Source organism: Sus scrofa, chromosome 7, assembly GCF_054392235.1.
Source record: "Sus scrofa isolate SSC_HxYL_T2T_F1_AM1 chromosome 7, Sscrofa_HxYL_maternal_Yorkshire_Landrace_v2.0, whole genome shotgun sequence".
NCBI lineage: Eukaryota > Metazoa > Chordata > Mammalia > Artiodactyla > Suidae > Sus > Sus scrofa.
In genome coordinates, this window is record NC_139389.1 from 94,966,940 (window position 1) to 94,988,574 (window position 21,635).

Sequence of the window (21,635 nt, forward strand, 5' to 3'; positions counted from 1 at the left end):
TTAAATCACTGCACTTTTTTCCTGAATAGGTTTAATAAAGGAGGTCTAGAAATGAGTTTTTTCAAGGCCCACTTTTTGGAAGATTACTTTGGAAGCTCAGTGTTTTTAAAGATATGGCTGGGATGAGATCCTGGAGAGAGATGAGATGAAGGATGTTGGGCCTGTGGTACAATATTCGATTCTCTATTTGCACCAGTGTAAAAAGGGATATGGAAGTAATTCTGTGTCTGTCCAAGGTGAAAGATTCAGTAACCGTTTGTGCAGTGTGATCATAGCTGCAGAGTTGGGTTGAATCCGAGTTCTGCTGCTGATTAGCTATGTGACCCTGGGTCAATTGCTTAACCACTCTGTACATTAAATTCCTCAGTTTAGAGTGGGAATATTAATAGTTCTGGTATTCCCCGATTTTTGAAGGTTTGCTTTAACGCCATTTCACTTTTATGAAAGACCTCACATTAGTTATATGTCCTTGCTAACCAAAAGAAACCCAAAGAGACTTTTTGCTTTTAGGAAAAAAAAGCAAAGAGTGAAACTAGCATTCAGCATTTGTTTTGCAGAGAGCCTTATAGAGGTAGCCTGTACCCCAATTAGAGAGAGCCATTCCGCCAAGCTCTTTACCCAGGAACTATACTCAGCATCTCAGCATCAAGCCACCATAGCTTTGAACTGCCTGCGAGCATCTGTGGTTTACCTCGGTTTATTTTGTGCGTCCTTCGGCAAGATGTATCCTAAGGTAATTGCTTTTTCAGTTTAGGCCACTACGGTTTACAAGGGTTTCATAGGGATGCTTTACTTTCAGATAGCGGGGGTGGAGGGTGGGGTGGAGGGGATCCTATATTCACTTTAGCGTGTTTTTGTAAGAGTTTAAATGCATTAAAAGAAGTAAATTGCTTGGAGGAAGGTATTTAATATGTAACCTATAACTGTAATTGTTATTGTCCTTGATAGGGTCTCAGTTGATGATACTATTTTTATTTTATTTTTTTATTTATTTATTTTTTGCCATGAATTTGAGGAGTCTGGGAAAGAGCAATATTACCAGGTTTTTAGATTTTTGTAAGGCTCATAGCTGAAAAAACATCAAAGCAATGAAGGATTCTGGACACTCTGGTAAAAACACAAAGGATTCTTCGGAGCCTCCTTTCTCTGTGTGTTAGGACAGTGGCGTTTTGACTGAATGGAGGAGCCCTTGTCAGCTGTCCGGGGAGGGTTAACTCACACCTCGGCAGGAGCCTCATGCCATTAAGTCAGGGAGAGTAATGAAATTTCATTTAATTTGTCAGGAAGAAAGTGCTAATGTTAAAAGGCATTTAATAAAAATGGGAGAGATTCTTTGAAAGGGAGTCCTTAAGTAATTACTTCAAGTGTCTTAGGCCTCCTCACCAGAATATTTACATTAGTGTCTTACAGAGCCAGTGTGTAATTAAATTAGTGCAGCATTTACATTCCTGTTTTTTTTTTAAAGGAAGTGTGATTTTATGAATAATCCTCCTTAAAAAAAAAAAAGAGAGAGAGAGAGAAAATGATTTGATCGAATAAAATTAAAATTAGACATGAATGTTTTTCTGGAAGATTTTAACAGAGAGAATTCCTGAATGAAAGGTTTCGTGTGTGTGTGTGTGTGTGTGTGTGTGTGTGTGTGTGTGTGATGGTGGGAAGAAGATGGCTTCAGCCTGTGGTGGCCATGCTCCTTCCTCACTTCCACTTGGAAGGGTGCCATCTTTTATTTTCTCAGACCTGACATGGAGAGTCAGGTCAGCAATGACAGACAGGCTGTCAGCATATGGCCCTGGACAGTCTTGTCTAGGCCAGGTTCTCTTTTCAGCAGGTATGGGAGGAAAGCATGGAGATGGATGTGTGAGTAAAAAGAAGTACTTTTGAAGCAGGACAAGGCTGTTCATCCTCCTCACTGCTCCCCTATGCACAGGAAAGCTGAGCCCTCTCATCACTACCTTCTGCTGGAGGAGATAACTCATGTGCCAGGAGTAGTGGGCAGCCTGTGGGAACATGGCTGGGTGGATGTGCACCTCCAAAGGAGGTCACATTTAGTAAAAAGATTCTTAAACATTTTTTGGAAGTAACCTGGAACCATTTCCAAATTGACTCATGAAGCATCCTCATGCCTGAAATTGCCCACAAAGATCATGTGAGTGTGTTAATTTTAGCACGTCTGACTCCTGTGAGGATGTTGCGGTCTGCACAAAAGTTGATGAGTTGAAGACAAAGTAAGCAAAGATCTATGAAAGGAGATATAGTTATAGATATGTCTTATAAAACTGATTAGAAGATTAAATGAGGTCAGGTTATCAGATGAGTTTGTAAAACTGTGAAATGCTAATAGTTCTAGCTGTTATTACAATCGCAGTGGAAGTGGTTTTACTAAAATGCAAATCTAGTTATGCCTCTCTCCTTCTTACTCAATCAGTGACTTCCCATGGCCCTCAGTAAAAGCCTGAACTTTTCAGTAAGCCATGCATTGCTTTTATTAATTTGCCAAAGTTGCACTCTTCATGAACCTGCTCTTCAAAATATCAATTTTTCAGTGTTATAAGAATCCTCTCAGCTCTGGACCATCATATGTTTTTCTCTCTATCTAAAACTATGCTGCCTGGTACATTATCTGCCCAGTTCCAGTGGCTATATACACTGAAACTAAAAATTAAAAATTAAATAACATTAGAAATGTAGTTTCTTATATGCACTAGCCACATTTCAAGCACCCATTTATGGGTAGTGGCACCATATGGTACACATCCCAGCAGGTGTTTCCATGGACATCATGGGTCTACAGTGATCAGATGGTCACTACCTTGTGACTTCATTAACCACTCCACTTAGATATCACTTCCACAAGGAAGTCTTCCCTACCCCCATGTCATGCCTTAAAGAGCAGGTAGATTGTCCTAATCAGTATCTTAACCATGTAGAAGTTGCCTGGGTGCTTCTCTGAATTTCCTGATCCACCATAAGCTCAGTGAGGTCATGGACTTGTGAGAGTATTAACCAACATCTTACTGCCCCCTTAGAGAGCAAATCTTAACAAAAGTATTCATTGAGTATTTACTAGGTAACACTCTACATACCTTAGGTATATGATCTCACTTAATACATAAGTAAGTACTATTTATCTCACATAGTAGGTAAGTGGGGACTCGATGCAGCACATGAAGAGCCTGAGGCACAGAGAGATAAATCCCGAGCTCAAGTCTTGGAAATATTAAGAGGAAGAGCGGGTGCAAGGCCAGGCAGCCTGATTGCAGCACTTAGACTCTGAACCTCCCTGTTGTTAACACCCACACAATTTTGTTGAAAGAATGTGGAGTACCCAGGGACAGGCATGAAAATAGACAAAAGTTACTCTCTCATAACCCACTGTGTTTTCTAATTGTACCAATTTTCCCACCAGCCTGACTATATAAAGTGTTGTTTTCTTTTAATAAGTGCTTTCCGCTGTCTTCCTTCAGCTCTCGACTAGATGGAGTGGGAATAAAGAAGGCATAGTGTACAGGCTGTAATGTTAAGAAACATACAGTTCAGAGAGGGGAAGCAAGCTGAAAGGCTAGTGAGCTAATTCTGGAAAGTCAAAATAAAGCAATCATGGCAAATATTCAATTGACTTGTTGCATGTGAGTCAGGGGTCCAAGTCACCCACTTTGATTTTTCTTGGCTCTAATGTTTTCATTTTCTGACTTCCCCAGTCACATTAATGAGCAATATTCTTTCTTTCTCATAGCTGCATGTGTTATTGATGCTAATTGTTAGATAATGAAATAACTAGACATTGCTTTCAACAAATTAAGATGGTGTCTATAAATAGGGCCCCACTCAACATTAAGCCTCATGAAGACTGTATCACAATAGCTACTAGTAGATCAATACTTGGTTACCCTTATTGACTATTATTATTATTGCTGTTGTATTAGTGAATGTTGATGCCACAAAAAATCTTATTTTAAAGCAAATGTGTTTAGTAAAATTTTGGTTAAATGTGTTTCTCATTATGATGGAAACTTAAGACTTTAGATCTTTTTGCAGAGTACAAATACATGGGTAAATAGGAAAATGAGTGATTGATCGAGTCCCCCCAGTGAGATTATCTTCTACCTTTAAAAAAAAAAAAAAAAACTAAAGTATTAAAATAGGAAACTTCATGTTCTGGATTTGTACATTCAGAGGATTTCATATTAGTCTAGCAATCCTCTATGAAATTTATATATATTAACCCATTTATTCCAGGTTAGAAATCTATAAGATTACTATACTCGTTATATAATAAATGAGAAAATTAAGGCACAGAACCATAGTAATTTTCCCAAATCATTCAGCCAGTGAATAACTGAGCTAGCATTTGAACTTAGGTAATGTTGCTCTAGAATCACCTTGCCGTTTATCACCTCTCCATCAACAGGTCCAGTCACATACATATAAACACATACAAAAGTTTATACACACAGGAAAAGTTAAGAATGAACTTTTCAAAAAAAAAAAAAAAAGATGAAACATTTGTCACTGACTTACAGGGAAAATGAAATTTTAAGTTATGTTTGAAAAAATTTCAAGTATGTTTAGAACAACTTAATATGTGAAACTATTTTTTCAACTGTGAATTTTATTCAATCTAAAGACAGATGAAGTATTTCTGACAAAAAGCTAGCAAGGTAAACCGAGATATGCTATGAGTATAAAATTATACACCAGATTTCAAAGACTTAATGTGGAAAAATATAAAATATCTCAACAATTTTTACATTGATTACATATTGAAATGTTAATAATTTGGACAAATTGGCTTTGCTAAAATAAATTTATTATTGAAATTTAAAAAAAAAGAATGACCTTTTCAAAGAAAAAAGAAAAGTAGAAAGATCCTCCCACATTTTTATTTGAGGATAGCACTTATGTGTCAAATGTTATTTGGACTATCTATACATTTAAATACAAAAAAAAAAAAAAATACTGGTGCCCACGTCTAAATAAGAAAATATGGAGTTCCCATCATGTCTCAGTGGTAACGAACCCGACTAGTATCCAAGAGGATGCAGGTTTAATTCCTGGCCTCACTCAGTAGGTTACAGGATCTGGTATTGCTGTGAGCTGTGGTGTAGGTCACAGACGTGGCTCAGATCTGGTACTGCTCTGGCGTGAGTTGTGGAGTAGGCCAGCAGCTGTAGCTCCAATTTGACTCCTAGCCTGGGAACTTCCATATGCCATGGGTGTGGCCCTAAAAAGACTAAAAGAAAAAAAAAAAGGAAATGCAAAAGGAAATTTCTAGTAAAATGTGATGAATTTATCTGGTTTCATAATGAAGGAGATCAGTCAATAAGTGTTTCATAATCTATTTTATATTTCTTTCTTTCCTTTTCTTTTCTTTTTTTTTACAACTCTGCCGCATAACCTCACTGGGAGGTTTTGCTCAAGGGGAGCAAAAAGCTTTAGTTGATGTTTAAAGAATTGTTCTAAGTTCGTGTCATTTAAGTGAATTTTGATTTTAAATAACCCTCAGTATTTGGCTGCTGTTTACTGCTGGTGCACACAAAGCTAAATTACACTCTTTTTTCCCAAACATAAAGAAAGAAATAGAAAAAATAAGAAAATTTAAAAATGTATTTCGCAAGTTCATATTAGCAACTGCTTCAATCAAAACCCAGGTATAGTAAGTTCTTCCTCCTCATCATGAAGTGCCACTAATGGCATTTTACAAATGCATGGATTGTATTCTTTTTCTCAGAGTAATTTATAAAGAGGCTGCAGTGGTTCACCCTGGCATTTGGCCATCTCAGTTACTTAGCAGGACTGAGGGAAGATCTGACCGGATCAGGTCAGCTGTAATCTGGCCTTTGGATGAGAAGGAAGAGAAAACCCAGAAGCTATCCAAAAAGTCCATTCAAGTGAAAGGAAAACATCCCTGTGTTTGAAGACCCTGAAGCAGTTGGGGGAGAAAAAAAAAAAAAAAGAAAGAAAGAAAGAAAAAAAAAGGTGATCAGTATTTTTGACTCTAAAGCTTATTCTAAGGCAGGGGAAGAAAAGAATAACAGCAGATCACTTTGCTTTTCAAAAAAAAAAAAAAAATGATTTTGGAAAAAGTAGCATTCCACAGGACATAAAACAGCTAGACCTTTTAAACATGATTCAAACAATTGCTAACATTATTTAAAGTTAAATTCTTGGCAACGAAAACATCCAATGACCAAAAATCATGTTTGTGGTGTTTAAAAAAAAAAAATATATATATATATATATTGAAATGGGGGAAACAGATTCCAAAAAAATGATTTGTAAGGATGTGGTTAAAACTATTTATATACCGGGTTCTATTTGTTTTACAGCTAGTGGTGCACGGACAGCATGAAAGGTTATCTTTGACAAGGTTTTAGCTATTATTTTCTTCCAGTGAAATGGTATTTCTTGAGAAAAAAAGGTCTTTGGAACAAAATAACAATAAATCCTGATTTAGATACATAAACCTGCCATTGATATCACATAATATCAGTGTTCTTTCTCACTCGATACAGGCGTTTTAAAGATAAATGGTAAAACTGAACTGGAAATCCATCTGGCTGGCTGCCGGCTCTAATGAATAACCCCACTTTGGCGCGTGCAATGTAAGCAGAAAGTTCTCTCCCGGCCTCTTTTGTCTGTCATGAATCTACGAGACAGCCGACATAATATCTGGGCGACAACGGTGCGCTAACAGTGCAGTGACTTCCATTTTCTTTGCTTTCTATTGATTTTCACTTAATAACTGGCGAAATACTAAACGTCCGCCCTGAGTACCTAATAAATCCTGCCTGAGCTTTTTATTGAGGAGAATTTAATAAAAACAACCATTGCGGCTGAGGGATTTTTCTTCTGGACAGAACACAGGGGTAGGGGACAGCAGGGTTGGGCAAGAGGAAGCCATCTGATTTTTTTTTTTTTTTTAAGGGACTCTCTCCCCTTTAGAAAAGCAGTACCCATGTCAAGGATGCCTGTGGGTTTGAACCGGGTTCCTTGGAATAGAAGCTGCACGTTCTGCATGTAGGCTGTCTGGTAATAGGAGAAAAAAAAGGGGTGCAAAGACTTGGTCAAAACCAACTTATGGTCCCCTGGTGTCCTCGGATACCTGCTTTTGAGCTCTGCCCAAGGGCATCCTTGTTGTTATCAGTGGCTGTCAAAAATCTACAGAAATATAGATTTTACTATACTATTTAATTGTAAATGAGATTTGATACTATAAGTACAAGCATGACATGTCTGTTGAGTCCTTGGATGTCTTTATCAGAACTTTAGATATTAAAAGATAGGGTGAATTTCTGAAGGGAAAAGGCATATACAAACTATTTTATTTAATGCTAATTTGAGGCTCACAAGTTCACTTTTGGGACAAGGAACTCCATTTGAAGCTCTTTAAAACAACGAAAATTGGAAAGTGTTAGCTTCGCATCCTTCACCATCTTCTTGTGCATATACTTCTAGAACAATTTCCATTGTTGATGCTTAAAGAAAACCTCCTTATTCTGCTATGTGGTCTTTTAGAAAAGCATATGCCGACTATGCCTCCCCCCATCCTTTACATTTTAATTGATCTTCAGGCTATTTTCAAATCACTGGGTTTAGTGAACAAGTACTTCGGAATCATTTCCCATGTATACACCCATTCCATTCCATCCTCAATAAAGAGTCCACATCTTTAGAAAATTTCAAAATAGGAATTTACCTTGAAGTTTTTAAAAGTAGAATCCACGGGTGTCTGATTTGAGTATCAGTGTTATAAAAACCACAGTCACTTGAGCAAAGCAAGCCATGACTCAGTGACTCATCAGCAGCTCCATGGCAACATATCCTGCAGAATATGGGGACAAAGGTAGTATGACCTAGTGCTGGTTCAGGCAAAGAAACTTGATTGAAATCTTGGCTTTCCCTCTTCTGAGGTTTGGTTATTTTGTCTATGAAATGAAGATACTGTTGCCCAATAAGCATGGCTGATGTTACCTGGGCAAAAATCAATAAATGTATGGGTGCTGGATGACCGATGTCCATTTATTTCACTGAGGTACCTCAATAATGAGTAGTAGTTAATCAGCTGTGATGGGACTCGAAATTGGCAAAACCCTAGAAATCTCCCTTTTTTCTCCACAGTGTACAGCTGACTTAACTCTTCCATGCTTCAGTGTCCTTGTTTCTAAAGTGGAGCTCATCTCAAAGTTTTCGAAACTGTGAAAGGAATGAATGCACATTAAATGGGTAAGAGTTTCTGATATGAATGGGACAGTCAGGGTGACAATGATATGTCAGTGTAGGTTCATCACTTGTAACAAACGTGGAGGATGTTAAGAGTGGGAGAGGCTGTGCTTGTGTGGAGTGGAGTGTACAAGAACTCTCTGTACCTTCCTCTCAATTAAAACTGTAAAAAACAAAGTTTAGAAGATTTAAAAAAAAGAGAGATGAATAACAACAGAACCAAGAATCCCTGCACATAGAAATACTCAGAAGTACTCAATAGTGTTTGCTTTCACTATTTGCAAATACTGTTTAAGAATAACTGAAATCAAGTTTTGACTCTTTACGAAACAGAGTGTGATCTTTCTTCTAATGGGACTTTCACTTAACTTAGCTATTGATGTCTTCTTAACCATCACAATTTGGGAGTGGGGATGGGGTATTGCATCTTTTCTTTGTCCAGTTGTCACTAAAAATAAAGATAATTTAGTTAAACCTTTAACATATTTCCTTTACAGATCATCTTTTTAGACAAGAGGGTTTTGTTTTTTCTTTTTTTTTTTTTCTTTTTTTATTTTTCAGATTCTTGTAGAGCCTAGCCTATTTTATTCTCAACAGAATTTTTTTTTTTTCTTTTTGCCTTTTCTAGGGCTGCTCCCACTGCATATGGAGGTTCCCAGGCTAGAGGTCTAATTTAAGCTGTAGCCGCCGGCCTATGACAGAGCCACAACAGCAACACGGGATCCAAGCCACGACTGTGACCTACGCTACAGCTCACGGCAATGCCAGATCCTTAACCCAATGAGCAAGGCCAGGGATTGAACCTGCAACCTCATGGTTCCTAGTCGGATTTGTTAACCACTGAGCCACGACGGGAACTCCTTGCCAGAATGTTTTGGTTCCAGCCAATCAGATAAGTTTAACACTGCAGAAAATTCAGCAGGGCAGGTACACATCCCTGAGCTGAGATTTTTAAGGAGGTCATTTCAGACTTGAATCTCAGGTTTTTGCAGGGCACTGGGTGTTAGCTTCCTCTAATGGGTCCACATAAAGGTGTATTGCTATTCAGATAATGTCTTCCACTGCTCAACCAAAGGTTGTTGTACTGAGCTGTGATTGTGACAAATGATTTACTATTAGGAACATTCTGTAATTATTGTTCGGTGGGACCGCAGACCGATACATCATTAACATGATAGACGGCCTTTTATATCAGCAAAAATAACTAAATTAATAAAAATGGCTTCATTCCAAACCCTGTCAGAAAGCCAATACTCAGAACAATCAAGTAGCTGTGATACCTGAGAAAGCTATAGTTTATATCCCCCAACAAATCATGTTTTATGCATAAGTAATAAAATATTTGTATATATAATCTCTATAATATGGATCTGTGTAGCTGAACAGATTTTTATAGATATCAGCTCTAAATAAAAATAAAAGATATTTAACTATTTTCTCCAAAATGATGTAGACTTAAATTTATGCTTTTATACAATTGGATTGCAGGTTTAGAGTATTAGAATCCATCTATGATGTTTTTTCTTTCAATGCTCAAGCATCAGGAAATATTTTAATATGGATCCTGCAGACTGGACCATCTTTTCTTTGTCTTTCTCCCTCTCTCCCTCCCTCCCTCTCTCCTTTCCTCTATCCCCCCTTCCTTTCTTCCTTCATTCTTCTCTCCTTTTTTTCCATCAACAAACTCCGGACATATGCTTTCAATCCTTGGCCTCACATTTTTTTTACTTTTTCACACAGAATTAAACATTAAACATTTTATGAGGAAAGAAATTTTCCTACACCAAAACATCTCAAAGCCTCCAGCAATGCTTTATTCAACCCTGTCTCCCCAGCACCTGATTTAGGCCCTCCGAAGGAATCAAGATGTCAATAATGGTATTTGGAAAGAAAATTAACATAGCAACATTTGATGAAATTGACTGTTAGGAAATTTGGCCTCTGCTAACCTTGCAATTTCTATTGTGCAGAGGCTTCCAGAGATGGGGATCTCCAGGAACTGTGCCTGACTAATTTCCTACCATCTTCCCATTAGCCTGGTAGCTACAGTCACTGCCACCCTACAGAGAAGGACACTGAGGTTCAGGATGATCTGGAACTGGTCTAAGTCATGTCTCCCCATAAAACCATAACACAGAAGTTACCACTGAACAAAACTAATTCAGTTTTGCCATCTCAAACAACTACTGCTCCAAAGAAATAGAATCTACCACTGCATCTTTCAATATCTGTGCTCATATCACTGTGATTCTTATGTTTGAAAAAATTCTATAATCATAATATTTAGCAAAATTAGATACAAATTTTCTTTAAAATATTTTAAAAAGATTGGTAAAAACTGAGTATTTTTAAATATACATATATATTTTTTTCAGAATATTGTTAAAAGCAAAATGGTCTTTGCATTGCATTGGATAAGCATTGAATAGTTAAGGCATCTGCCTCACCTGCTCAAGCATTGCTCAATGTATATGAAGTGTATGCAAGTATATGGAAGAATTCAGTAGTATGCAGAGAAAGTACAGGAAATATTCAAATTGAAGACTAGGATAAGGGAACCAACAAGAGGGAAAAGAAAATATCTCTAAACTTATTTTTTTTTTCTAAACTTAAATGTAAGTAGTCACACTGTATGTTTGAATGACTACTTATCTAGGATCTTATCTCAGAGTCAAAGGTATAAAGTCACTTAAATCTTTATCTGTTGTCAATAGTATGGCTCAGAAACATTCAACTGACACAATTAAGTGTCTTGATTTCTTTATTTTAATAAGGCCTTACCATGTTGAGGGACATTCATAGGAGCATAAATGTAAGGTTTTTTAAAAAAAACCTTACATTTAAAAATTTAAACCTGGAGGATATTATTTGGACTATTTCCTTGAAACTAAGTTTGCTAAAACTGAATGTACACTTGGCTTTCCAATATTTTTGTTGTCCTTTTGTTCTAAAGCAATGAACCATGCAATCATAGTCACCAGTGGTTAAGAGGAAGGAAAGACATGTTTCTGGGTACTCACTTGCAATAGACTTAAAGAAACAAAATATGGTCTATAGGCATTCATATAAAACCTCTAAGATATATATATGTGAGTAAAAATCATAATTATGTTTCTAGGGTTTTGCACTTTATTACTGATGGTAAATTTCAATAAAAAGTGACCATTATAATCATGGGGCTCTACATGGACACCTAGGAACCAAACCTCCCAAGAAATCAGGGAAGGGATAAAATAGAACTTCACTATTTCCCTTTCTGTTGTTTTCTTCCTTTGCTATTTTCTATCATTCATCGTGTTTGGTACACAATCTCCCGTTCAAAATGCTTAGGGTAAAGTGTGTTTTATAATTCAGAATTCTTAAGATTTTGAAAAGTAATATGACAAATATATCCATACATTACCCACCATCATCAGTGGGTATGACTACTCACTCCAAATGGGGATAAAAACTACGTATACTCTACATCAGCCTGAATCACATTTTGCTACATGTGAATTGAGGTCAATATGGAATGGTGGCCATAGAGGTCCCCCAACACGCACACATACAAGCACACATAAATAAATGCTGATTTTTCTGGAGACTCAGATTAAGGAATCACAAAGAAGGGATTGTTTGCAGATCTGTAGAAACCAACCCTGAGCATTCTGTTAATTTAAATACAATTTAAATTTACTTTTGGACATGTTTTAAAAAGTTTTCATTTTTTTAGAGCATTTTTAGGTTCACAGCAACATTGAGTGGAATTTACAGAGATTTTCCACATAAGCCTAGCCTTTCTTATTATCAAAATCCCCACCAGAGTGGAATATTTGTCACAACTGATGAGCCTACATTGGCACTTCATAATGATCCAAAATTTCTGGCTTACATTAGGGTTCACACAGGTATGCCTTGTTGTTTGCATTTGTCCTTTTGCATTTTTATAGAACATTTCCACTCTTGTTAGTAGCTTAAAAAAATTACAAGCTGCCATTTGGTAGATGATCAATCAAATATACTTTATTCATTGACAAACTGATATTGTGATACAGTTAAAGATTCAATACAATCGATATTACTTTTAGAAATTGATATTGCATTTTAGAAATATGCTATTGTTACTTCATTCTTGTACAGAAATTTACCTTGTTCACTTCTGTCTACTACCAAAACTATTTTCAAAAGTGTTCAGACCTTTTGGGGAAAGGTAAAAACATAGTCTATATTTGCCTACAGAAAACTATTTTTATTAAATAAAGACATGGTTTTAAAAGTAAGATTGCTATCTAAAAGGGCTTGGAAAAGGCTTCTTATGGTAGCTCATTTCTTTATATTTTTACTGCATACATGAAATCAGTCTCAGAAGCTGGTTGCAATGGACAACACAATCCAGAATTATAGCTTAAAGATGCTTGGATGATATTAGAAATCATCTTAATTCTGAAAGCAAAATAAGTATGAAAGCAACCCAAGTCAAGTACTGTGCAAGGTGAGCGAGGCAGGCGTGCAGGTAAAGGACACTCAGAGACCTTCTCCAGATAGACAGGGGGAGAATCAGGCAATTGTTTTTATGGCTAAGGCTTGATTGAGACCTATTTTAAACCTTGTCTTTTCTGCGTTGGCCTTCTCTTAAAGGAAGACAAATGCCCTTGAAAAGGCGTCTTAAAAGTATGATTCACGGACTTGGGAAGAATTACAGGATGCAGACGGCCTAGAGTGGTGCCTCCCCCCAGAGGAGTTCACATTTCCTTCCTCTTAATCTGAGTGAACCATTAAAAAGTTAGTCAGTTCCCTAGAGGCCCTTCCCAAGGAATCTTCTAAAAGGAAATACCCTGCACTGGAAAGGTAATTTACCTAGACAGGATTTAAAAATCGTGGTTCCCATTTAGAGATAACCAGTGACTTCACATGGGCTGGTGTATCAGGTCTTTTAGGAATTCTCCCTGAAGTTAGTTAACAAATCAGAGGTAGGCAGAACAACAACTTGGGCACACACAAGCACACACACACACACAACTACTCCTGTATGCTTTATTTCTTCTTATAAGCAATTAAATTCCTCATATGAGAGTTTCACAGCTGTTGGAATATCAAACTGTAAATATGCAATAAATTGAGTATTTCTGAAAATAGGCTCATGTTCAAGCCACAAATGTATTGTTTTCTATTCTGAGAATGCTTTTAATTACTTTATCTAGTGGGAAAACTCTTTTCTTAGGGATAGGCATGTGGGAGGAGAGCAAAATCTGTGCTCTGGACCTTAGGGAGTGCTGTGGTAATTTCGTGTCCGAGGTCTTTGGGAAGCTGGATTTAAGCGCTGATTCCCTTTTATGGCAAAATAACTTATGAACTTGCCTTTTGAGAGTCCAGTGGAACATGGGGCATGGCTACAGAAAGCGGCAGCTGTGAATATTTGTAAAGCAGCTCAGTTTCCCATCTGTGGCAGTTCTTTCTCCCCTGCCCCCTTCTCCAAGGCGTGTCTTACCCAGGTTTCAAGTAAATGATAGAATAGGAAAGAATGAATGAGAACTTTGGATGGTAGCAATTCCTAGCAATAAATGAATTTCTTTCCTAAGGTTTTGTAGGCAATGGATTAGAAGTTGAGCACTGCCTGACATTTATTAGGGATTTTTGCATTTCCTTGGTCCAGAATCCCATTAGAAGGAATTTTACTGATGGCTGTGAGAACTCTGTCATAGCTCTTTTGCTCAAATAGTATCAGGATTCAACATTTACACACTCAGCTAATTATTTAAAAGTTCTCTCAGCAGAAAATGGAGAGAAATTAAAACACTGGAGTTTGTCCATTTAAGGATGACTCTTCACACTGAAATAGACAAACCTGGGAGACAGAACTGGGCAAAGGAGGAACGCATGTTCCCATCTTTTACTTATATTTTCTGAAACCAGAAGGACAAGATTCAGCAATGTTAGTGGGTTTAAAAAACAACCAGAAGAATCCTGTTTCCTCCAGGAACTTAATGTTTCTTAGCTATGGGGCAGAGCTCTGATATTACACTTTATTAGGAACTAAAGTCAAGCCAGAAAGATGTGGTGGGAATATCTGGATCTGCATGTCTTTAATAAATACAAACTCTTTAGCATAGCAAATCATGAGAAAAAGTATGATTCTATTTATCAGGGAGTCAAATTTAAATGATCCAATTATAGGGCAAAATTAGGAGAGACATTTTAAAGCTATCCTCTCAGTGTCATTAAAAATAGTAAAACTGTTTACTTTTGGTAAACCACTTGTCCCATTATTTCTACTGCAATGGACTTAGAAAAAGAGCTAAGAAAAATTCCCCTCCTTTATTTTTTTCTTTTCATAAAACTCAATCCACAGGCCTGTATATTATATTCACATTTTTTTCTTGTGTGCTTCCTTTTGTATTTTTTGGCTGCACTGGTGGAATTTTCTATGATAAGAGGACCACCAGTCCAGTGTGCATGGTGTGGGGTTGGCCCAGTTGAGTAGGCCCCACTGGGCCTTCAAGGAAGAGGGCCAGGAATTCATAGGGCTTGATAATTGCCAGGGCTTTTTCTGCTTTTAAGTGAACTATACTCTTTCTGGTAAATCAACGCCTGGACATTGGAGATTTAACACCATCTCAGTGAACTGAGCAGAAACTCTGAAGAAGCAGCCCCAGAAAAACCTACATGACCCATTCCAAGCTCATTTAAAATTGAAAAGGTCATTGTATGAGCTACTATTAGGACCTTGAACATTGTTTAAACCAACTTCCAACATGAAGTATGTAAATTTAAGTAAAAGTGTCTTCATTCATAAAGTACAAATATTTTGTGTTCAAAGCTTTTCATTTTGCATTCCTAACTCATCTACCCTCCATATCTATTGTCTTTAATTTAAAAAAAATAAAAATGAAGATATCAAGATTCTTCATGTTCTGACTAATCTATTTGCTATCTGTAATCCAATCTAATTTGGTAAATATTTATAGATCACATAGGCCATTAAGTCAGTAATGGCCTGACTTGCTGATATGAGGATAAAAGAGATGATATGGAGTTTGGCCAAATGGTATTTATGGTAAGCAACCAATTTTCTATTTCTATCTTGATATGGTTGTCAGTATTTCCTTCTTAACTGGTTGGATTCATGACTGAGACTGATTTTCTCTCTCTCCTTGTGTCTTCACCCTTTGATATGTAATTTTGTCATGTGACTAAAGGAGAAGAATATATTGACCTGTCCCTTGACTTAGATGCCCTATGTGGTCAAACGAATAAGGTGGCCATGATAGTATGCCTTAACAGGCTTTCAACATTTCTGCTTTCCTTCTTGTGCTTCTGCTGTGCCCTTGAGGAACACATGTCTGGTTCCAAGAGGAAAATGAAGAACATGGAAAAGGCAGTCATCCCAAATGAATCACCCCAGCCAAGCTCAGAGTTAATCAGCAAAGCTCCAGCTGACTTACAGTTGCACAAGCAATAACAAACAGCGCCTTTTAAACAACTGTATTATTGTACAGCAACAGTTATCTAATACAGTAAGACTCATTCATTCATTCACTTATTTATCCTCCAACATTCTTTCAGTTGGATGTCTAATAAAGACCCAAGTTCTGTGACAACAGCCTTATATACAAAGTTGGAACTTCCAGAGGAAAGAGATAAATGGAGCAGTAAATAAAATGGATTTGCAGAGTTCCCATCATGGCTCAGTGGTTAATGAATCCGACTAGGAGCCATGAGGTTGAGGGTTCGATCCCTGGCCTTGCTCAGTGGGTTGGGGATCCGGCGTTGCCTTGAGCTGTGGTGCAGGTCGAAGATGTGGCTCGGATGCAGCATTGCTGTGTATCTGGCATAGGCCATCGGCTACAGCTCGGATTAGACCCCTGGCCTGGGAATCTCCATATGCCGTGGGTGCGGCCCTAGAAAAGGCACACACACACACAAAAGACAAAAAAATGCAATGGATTTGCAAAGTGGTCAGATGCATGTAAACTTGGCGCTGTGATGACTGCCATAGGGTGCTACAGAAGGCAGTATGGAAGAGGAGAGATAAACCTAGAAAAAATTTAAAGAGTAAGTAGGGATTAGGAAGGCCCTAAATTTGGATTTTGAAGGGGAAAAGGATGGGAAGACATTCTCTGCTAAGAAAGCATGAATTTGCAAATATCCTATTGTTGGAAAAAAGCTGGTGCTTTGAGGGCAGGGCAAGGAATCTGACAGAATCAGGAACCATATCTCGAATTTTCTTAAACTTCACGTGGTTCTTAACATGACAATCACAGGTATAGCTCAAGAATGGCTTGGTGATGTTACAGGTCACTGTCTTGAGGAGAAACTAGAGAAAATGTTTAAGGAAAGTCACCTTCGAATTGCCCAGCTCTCTATCTAAATTTGGACCTAACTTCTAAAGAATGTCAAACTCAGGCAGGAAGCCTTTTGATTATTTTGGTGTTTTTCTCTTCACTTCCTGCTTTAATCTTACAGCACAGGGACCAAACTATTCTCAGGGGAACTACTTCCTTGGTATTTTTGGCATGTCTTTTACCAGGAAACTGGTGGAAGTGTCAGGGGTACCTTTTTCAAGAGATTTCCACTTTAGCCAAGGGGGGTTGCATCCACTTCCTAACCATTCAAGGCTTTAACCTTTTGTGGTTTACTCATGTTCACTATCATGAAGCTTTGTTGAGAAAAAGTCAGGAAGTCCTTAAAGGCTCCACAACTATGTTTTCTTAACTGCCAAGTTATAACTCTGCTAGTTACATGAAACAGGTTTTTTTGTTTTGTTTTTTGTTGTTGTTGTTTTGGGTTTTTTTAGTAGAGATATCTTGAAAATTAGTATGTTCCAATTGGAAAGAAACTCGGAAGTCATTGGGCCCACTCCTCTCTTTTTACCAAGTTGGATGGGCTGTTGTTCTGGGAGAAAAATTTTTAAAAAAGACAAGTTCAAGGTCTCATTAATTCAGGACCAATACAAAACTGGAGCTCCTGGCCCCCAAGCTAGCATGCTTTAGAACTACAACCTTATACAACTCATATTATCTAGAACACCCAACCTGATCCACAAATAAAACTTGTAGAAACATAATGTTCCAGGGTCTTAAAATAAGAAAGAATAAGTCAAAGAGAAAATGGAACCCATGATTCCAAAAAGAACTGAAGGATTGGGTTTCACAGGTAAGATGATTATTTTTACAATGGCAGATATCTATTAGCAAACTTGGGATGGAGGTGTTTGAAGTGTGGAAATGGACAGGAAAAGGAGAAGGAGGAAAGAAGACACTACATCTTTAAATTGAATTGAATGTTCTGTGACTTTAAATGAAAGCTCTTCTGTTGTTGGGCAAATAAATTTAAACCACTTAACATGGCAGAGAAGGTCAGGCAAGCTTATTATAGTGATCATAGCGTTACAGCTATTGCGATTGACCGCTGCTCTCTGGAATCACCAATAATCAGAGACCGCAAGCTGTGTTTGCAGAGAAAGGTCATCATTCATTTTTTTCAAAGCATTAATATCTTTTGTTTGTTTGGCTCAACATGAAACAGGAATCGATAGAGGTAATTCACAGAGCAATTAGCCCCTCATCTGTCAAACGGCATCTGGGTGTATTTAACAAAAAGACCTTTGGAAAGGTTTAAAAAGGAAGAAAGTGCCTATACCATCAACGATTTATATTTTCTACATGACATGTTGTGTATGTATCTGTGAAAAGGGGGGCCCTGGGACTAAGAAAATATACATAAAGCCTGCTATAAATCTACACTTGAATGTTATGATGTCTCAGTGTAGAGATAGACCAAAAAAAGCTCAGATTACATTCTTGCCTGGTTCCCATGAAGAAGGCAAGTGGCATTTGGGGTTTTGTATCATGGACACACATAGCTCTGGTACATAGATTTCACAGAAATGAAGATGTCAAGGAAAAACTTGTTTTGAGTAGTGAAACACACAAGAGAGAAACAAATGCTCTCTTTTAGCATCAGACACTATGCCTTTCATGCTGTGTTAGACTGCTCCTGAGATGGGCCACAGCTAGGCTGTGTGACCCACTGCAAGGAGACAGCTCCCCCCAGTTCCACAGCCATCCTGGCATGGCCCTGTCTCCACCCCTAATGTGCCTATTTTAAAATAAGAAGTGAAATGAAATATTCACTTAAAAAAGTATTTTAAAAAATGAATTCTGTTCTGGATCTATTTTTCTTCATTGTCAGTTGCATGTATTAGGGGATTAATGCAGTAAGTATCAAAGAGATGGGCTTTTTAAAAAAAATTCAGCTTGGGGGACTTGTCTACACATTGCGCAAATGCAATTACTCTCAGCAGGACCAGATGTATTTCAAGCATGGTGTATTTTCTTTTCAATGCTCTGGCTCTTCCTTCTGACTTTTTCTTGACCTTTCTTTCTTTCTTTCTTTCTTTCTTTCTTTCTTTCTTTCTTTCTTTCTTTCTTTCTTTCTTTCTTTCTCTCTTTCTCTCTCTCTCTCCCTTTCTTTCTTTCTTTCTTTCGTTCTTTCTTTCTTTCTTTCTTTCTTTCTTTCTTTCTTTCTTTCTTTCTTTCTCTTTTTCTCTTTCTTTCTTTCTTTTTTAGTCCTTCTCTCATCTCTCCTTTTTTTGTTTTGTTGTGTTGTGTTTTGTTCTTCACCCAGACTGTAAGATCATAGCCAAAAAAGAAGTCATGAGATAAAAAAGAGAGTTACAGAAGTTTAGCTTCTTCTGTGGCTTCAGAATTGGGTTTTAAATTTACTTTTCATCTTATTATCAAAACATTCTTATGGGTTACCTACCCATCTCTAAGGCTTTGTCAAGATAATGGTGAACATCTTATCTGGAAGTTACCTTATACAGTTAAGTAAAAAAGGAGACTGCACTGAACTTTGAGTATAAAATTAGGACTATGAAAAAATACCACAGCCAAAGACTGAAAGGAAGCAAACCTTAAATAATGTTGTCTTTGGGTAGAGAGATTATGGAGGTTATTTGGGACTTCATTTCAAATTTTGTTATTTTCAAAATGTTCTATAATAACATACTACTTGTTTAATTTGAAAAACTAAAACATGACTTAAATGTAATGCAGTAACGCAACGAATGCAATTGGGTCTTTGCAAATTTTATACTGACCTCGGGTAACCAGAATTTTACTTTTTGTAAACATTGTGAAACACTCTTGTTGAATTTATTTTCAGGCTAGAACTAAAATCAGTTCTTAGAGCCTCATGAAAGTGTACAGAACATGTACAATTTCAATCTGACTAGAAACGAAGTTGAGGATGGTAAGGTAGCGGGAAGTAACTCATGGTACACCTAGATTTCTGAAATGATGAATGCTATTACAAGAGAATTTCATTGTCAAATATTTCGGTCTAATTTTTCTGAATGTGGAATTTAATCCTGGAGGCATTTTGACACAGAGTTCCCCTCTTCCTGACCTCCCCAATTTTTCTTATTTCTTCCTGTTTTTGTGATATGTTTCCATACATTCAATATATAGTTTGCCTTGTGTGGAAAAGTTCACTGTATCCTATAGACATTGGCTAATAACTACTTCCCATACTTCCAGTTACTAAAGCAAACACTACAGTCAGCAGTTATCTATTTTGCTCTCATGAAAATACTATACCATAATATACTTCAACTATAATCAGAATCATCCCACCTTCCAAACAGCTATTCAACAAGCAGAGGTTATTATTTCCTTATTATACTGTCTTAGGGGTGGGTCTGGCTTCCATGGACTTTGCACATTTTTCTGATTTGTAAATCAAACCTGAGTTAGAAAGATGGACTGCCACCTCCTCTGGGCTCTGCTTAGTGTCACAAGGGTATAGTTCATCAGACAAACACCTCATAAGCATCAGTTCTGGCTGCCTTCCAGGGCAAACCATGTCATGCCATTGAATAACACTTAGGACCCAATCTTTCATCCTCCTCCTCCTCCATAACTAAATAAATTGGATAAAGGTCTTGCCCTGTCTCAAGATAACAAGAAGTTTAAAGAACTTACTTGTGTTTCATGTTGCAGACACAAAGCATTAGAGAAGTGAACAAAAACAAAATGGCGGCTTTCCTGAAGTTCAAAGGCATCTCTGATACCAAATGAAGACTGACAATCCTCCTTTCCCTGATGGGCACAAAGTACAGTGCTAAGTTAAAGGAAAGTGAATCAGAGTGAGACCTGAAAGAAAATGAACCTAGAATTTTCTAATGCTCTTTTCCTCAAAACCTGCTCGTCATCTAGAGCAGGACTCTTTTTCTGTAAAACTTTTTTTGTAAAAGACCAGATAGTAAATAGTTTTGTGTTTTGTGTACTACATAACATCTCTTCAGCAGCTATTGAACTTTGCTGTTACATTGTGTAAAAGAGCCAATGAAATATTAAAACAAAGGAATGTTGCCCGGATGCCAATAAAACTTTCTTATGGACCTCAAAATATGAGTTTTATATAATTTTCATGCTTTCCAAAATTTCATTCTTCTTTAGATTTTTTTCAACCATTTCAAAATTAAAAAACTATTCTTGGCTTACAGGTAATGCAAAAGCAGCCATTGGACTGGATTTGACCCTCAGGCCAGAGAATCCCTGTTCTGGAGTTCTGAAGTTCTAGTTCAAATCTGTAAATCAGATCTTACAGAAAGACAGATCCTCCCTGGCTGCTCTCAGTTTAATGACAGCTGTTGTTTACCATTTAACTATCATCTCCTGTGAATAAAGGTGCTTTTCTTTAACTTGAATCTTACCTTTTGTTATTTCAGAAAAGGCTCATTAAACTTTTTAAACTCATTGAATTTAGAAGAGAATCTTAATTATGTGTGACTCAGGCATGGAGGTTTTTTTTTTTTTTTTTTTTTTTTTTTTTTTGGAGGTAGGGCTTGGGATTCCATAACCAGACCAAATTAAACTACATAAAACCATGTCTTTATATATTTCTATGTTAGGTCTTGTTTTGTTTTTCCAGATAAAAATCCAAAATAGTATAAAGTCAATTGAATTCAGTTTAGTTTATTCACACAATAACATAAAATAATTATTAAATAATTTTGGAAACTCTTTGGTGGCAAAGGAAAATATTCTCTTTCTGATATACAAAAAGAAATCAGAGTACAAAGCTCTACATTTGCATTGTGATTGCATATGTAACAAGAAGATAAATAAAATATTAAAAATATTTATGAGGAAGTTTATTTCTTTACACTTTCTTTTAATATTTTCTAAATATTTCACAGTGTGTATAGTGTGTTTATAATTAGAAAAACAATGTTTTCAGAATACTCTTTGCTCCCATCTTTTAAAAGTATTTCTATGGACTGGTCTATGTTTTTGTAGCAATCCTGATGAGAAATCATGAAATATTCTGCATGATTCATTGACCACTGGAAGGCTTTGTGATAGCATTGAAGATAACCTCCAGTGAGCTCATAAAAATAATTACCTGAAAGTTGCACAAATTCAGCA

At 36.9% G+C, this 21,635-nt stretch overlaps 1 protein-coding gene and 1 long non-coding RNA gene across 13 annotated transcripts in view; one reads left to right on the forward strand and one right to left on the reverse strand.

Moving 5' to 3' along the window:
- The window catches only part of LOC146401783 (uncharacterized), a 42,298-nt gene that overhangs the window by 12,834 nt on the left and 7,829 nt on the right, over nucleotides 1-21,635 (reverse strand). For 4 of the 12 annotated variants that reach the window (XR_014809303.1, XR_014809302.1, XM_084967026.1 and 1 more), the window contains 2 exons: nucleotides 20,187-20,303; nucleotides 7,697-7,822 (listed from right to left, as the gene is read on the reverse strand). The exons of 1 other annotated variant lie outside the window; for it this stretch is intronic. Coding sequence is in view for 4 of the 11 variants with exons in the window: in XM_084967026.1 (XP_084823152.1) it covers nucleotides 7,697-7,822; nucleotides 20,187-20,303 (243 nt within the window). In the remaining 7 variants the exon portion in view is untranslated. Of the gene's footprint in view, nucleotides 1-7,696; nucleotides 8,669-18,693; nucleotides 18,830-20,186; nucleotides 20,304-21,635 lie in introns of those variants that run through there. 7 more of the 12 variants (XR_014809299.1, XR_014809298.1, XR_014809301.1 and 4 more) reach the window with 4 other exon arrangements.
- LOC110261614 (uncharacterized) lies at nucleotides 514-20,328 on the forward strand. The gene is made up of 4 exons (XR_002345971.2): nucleotides 514-733; nucleotides 6,513-6,602; nucleotides 8,119-8,223; nucleotides 20,205-20,328. It is a non-coding gene; the product is annotated as an uncharacterized LOC110261614 (long non-coding RNA).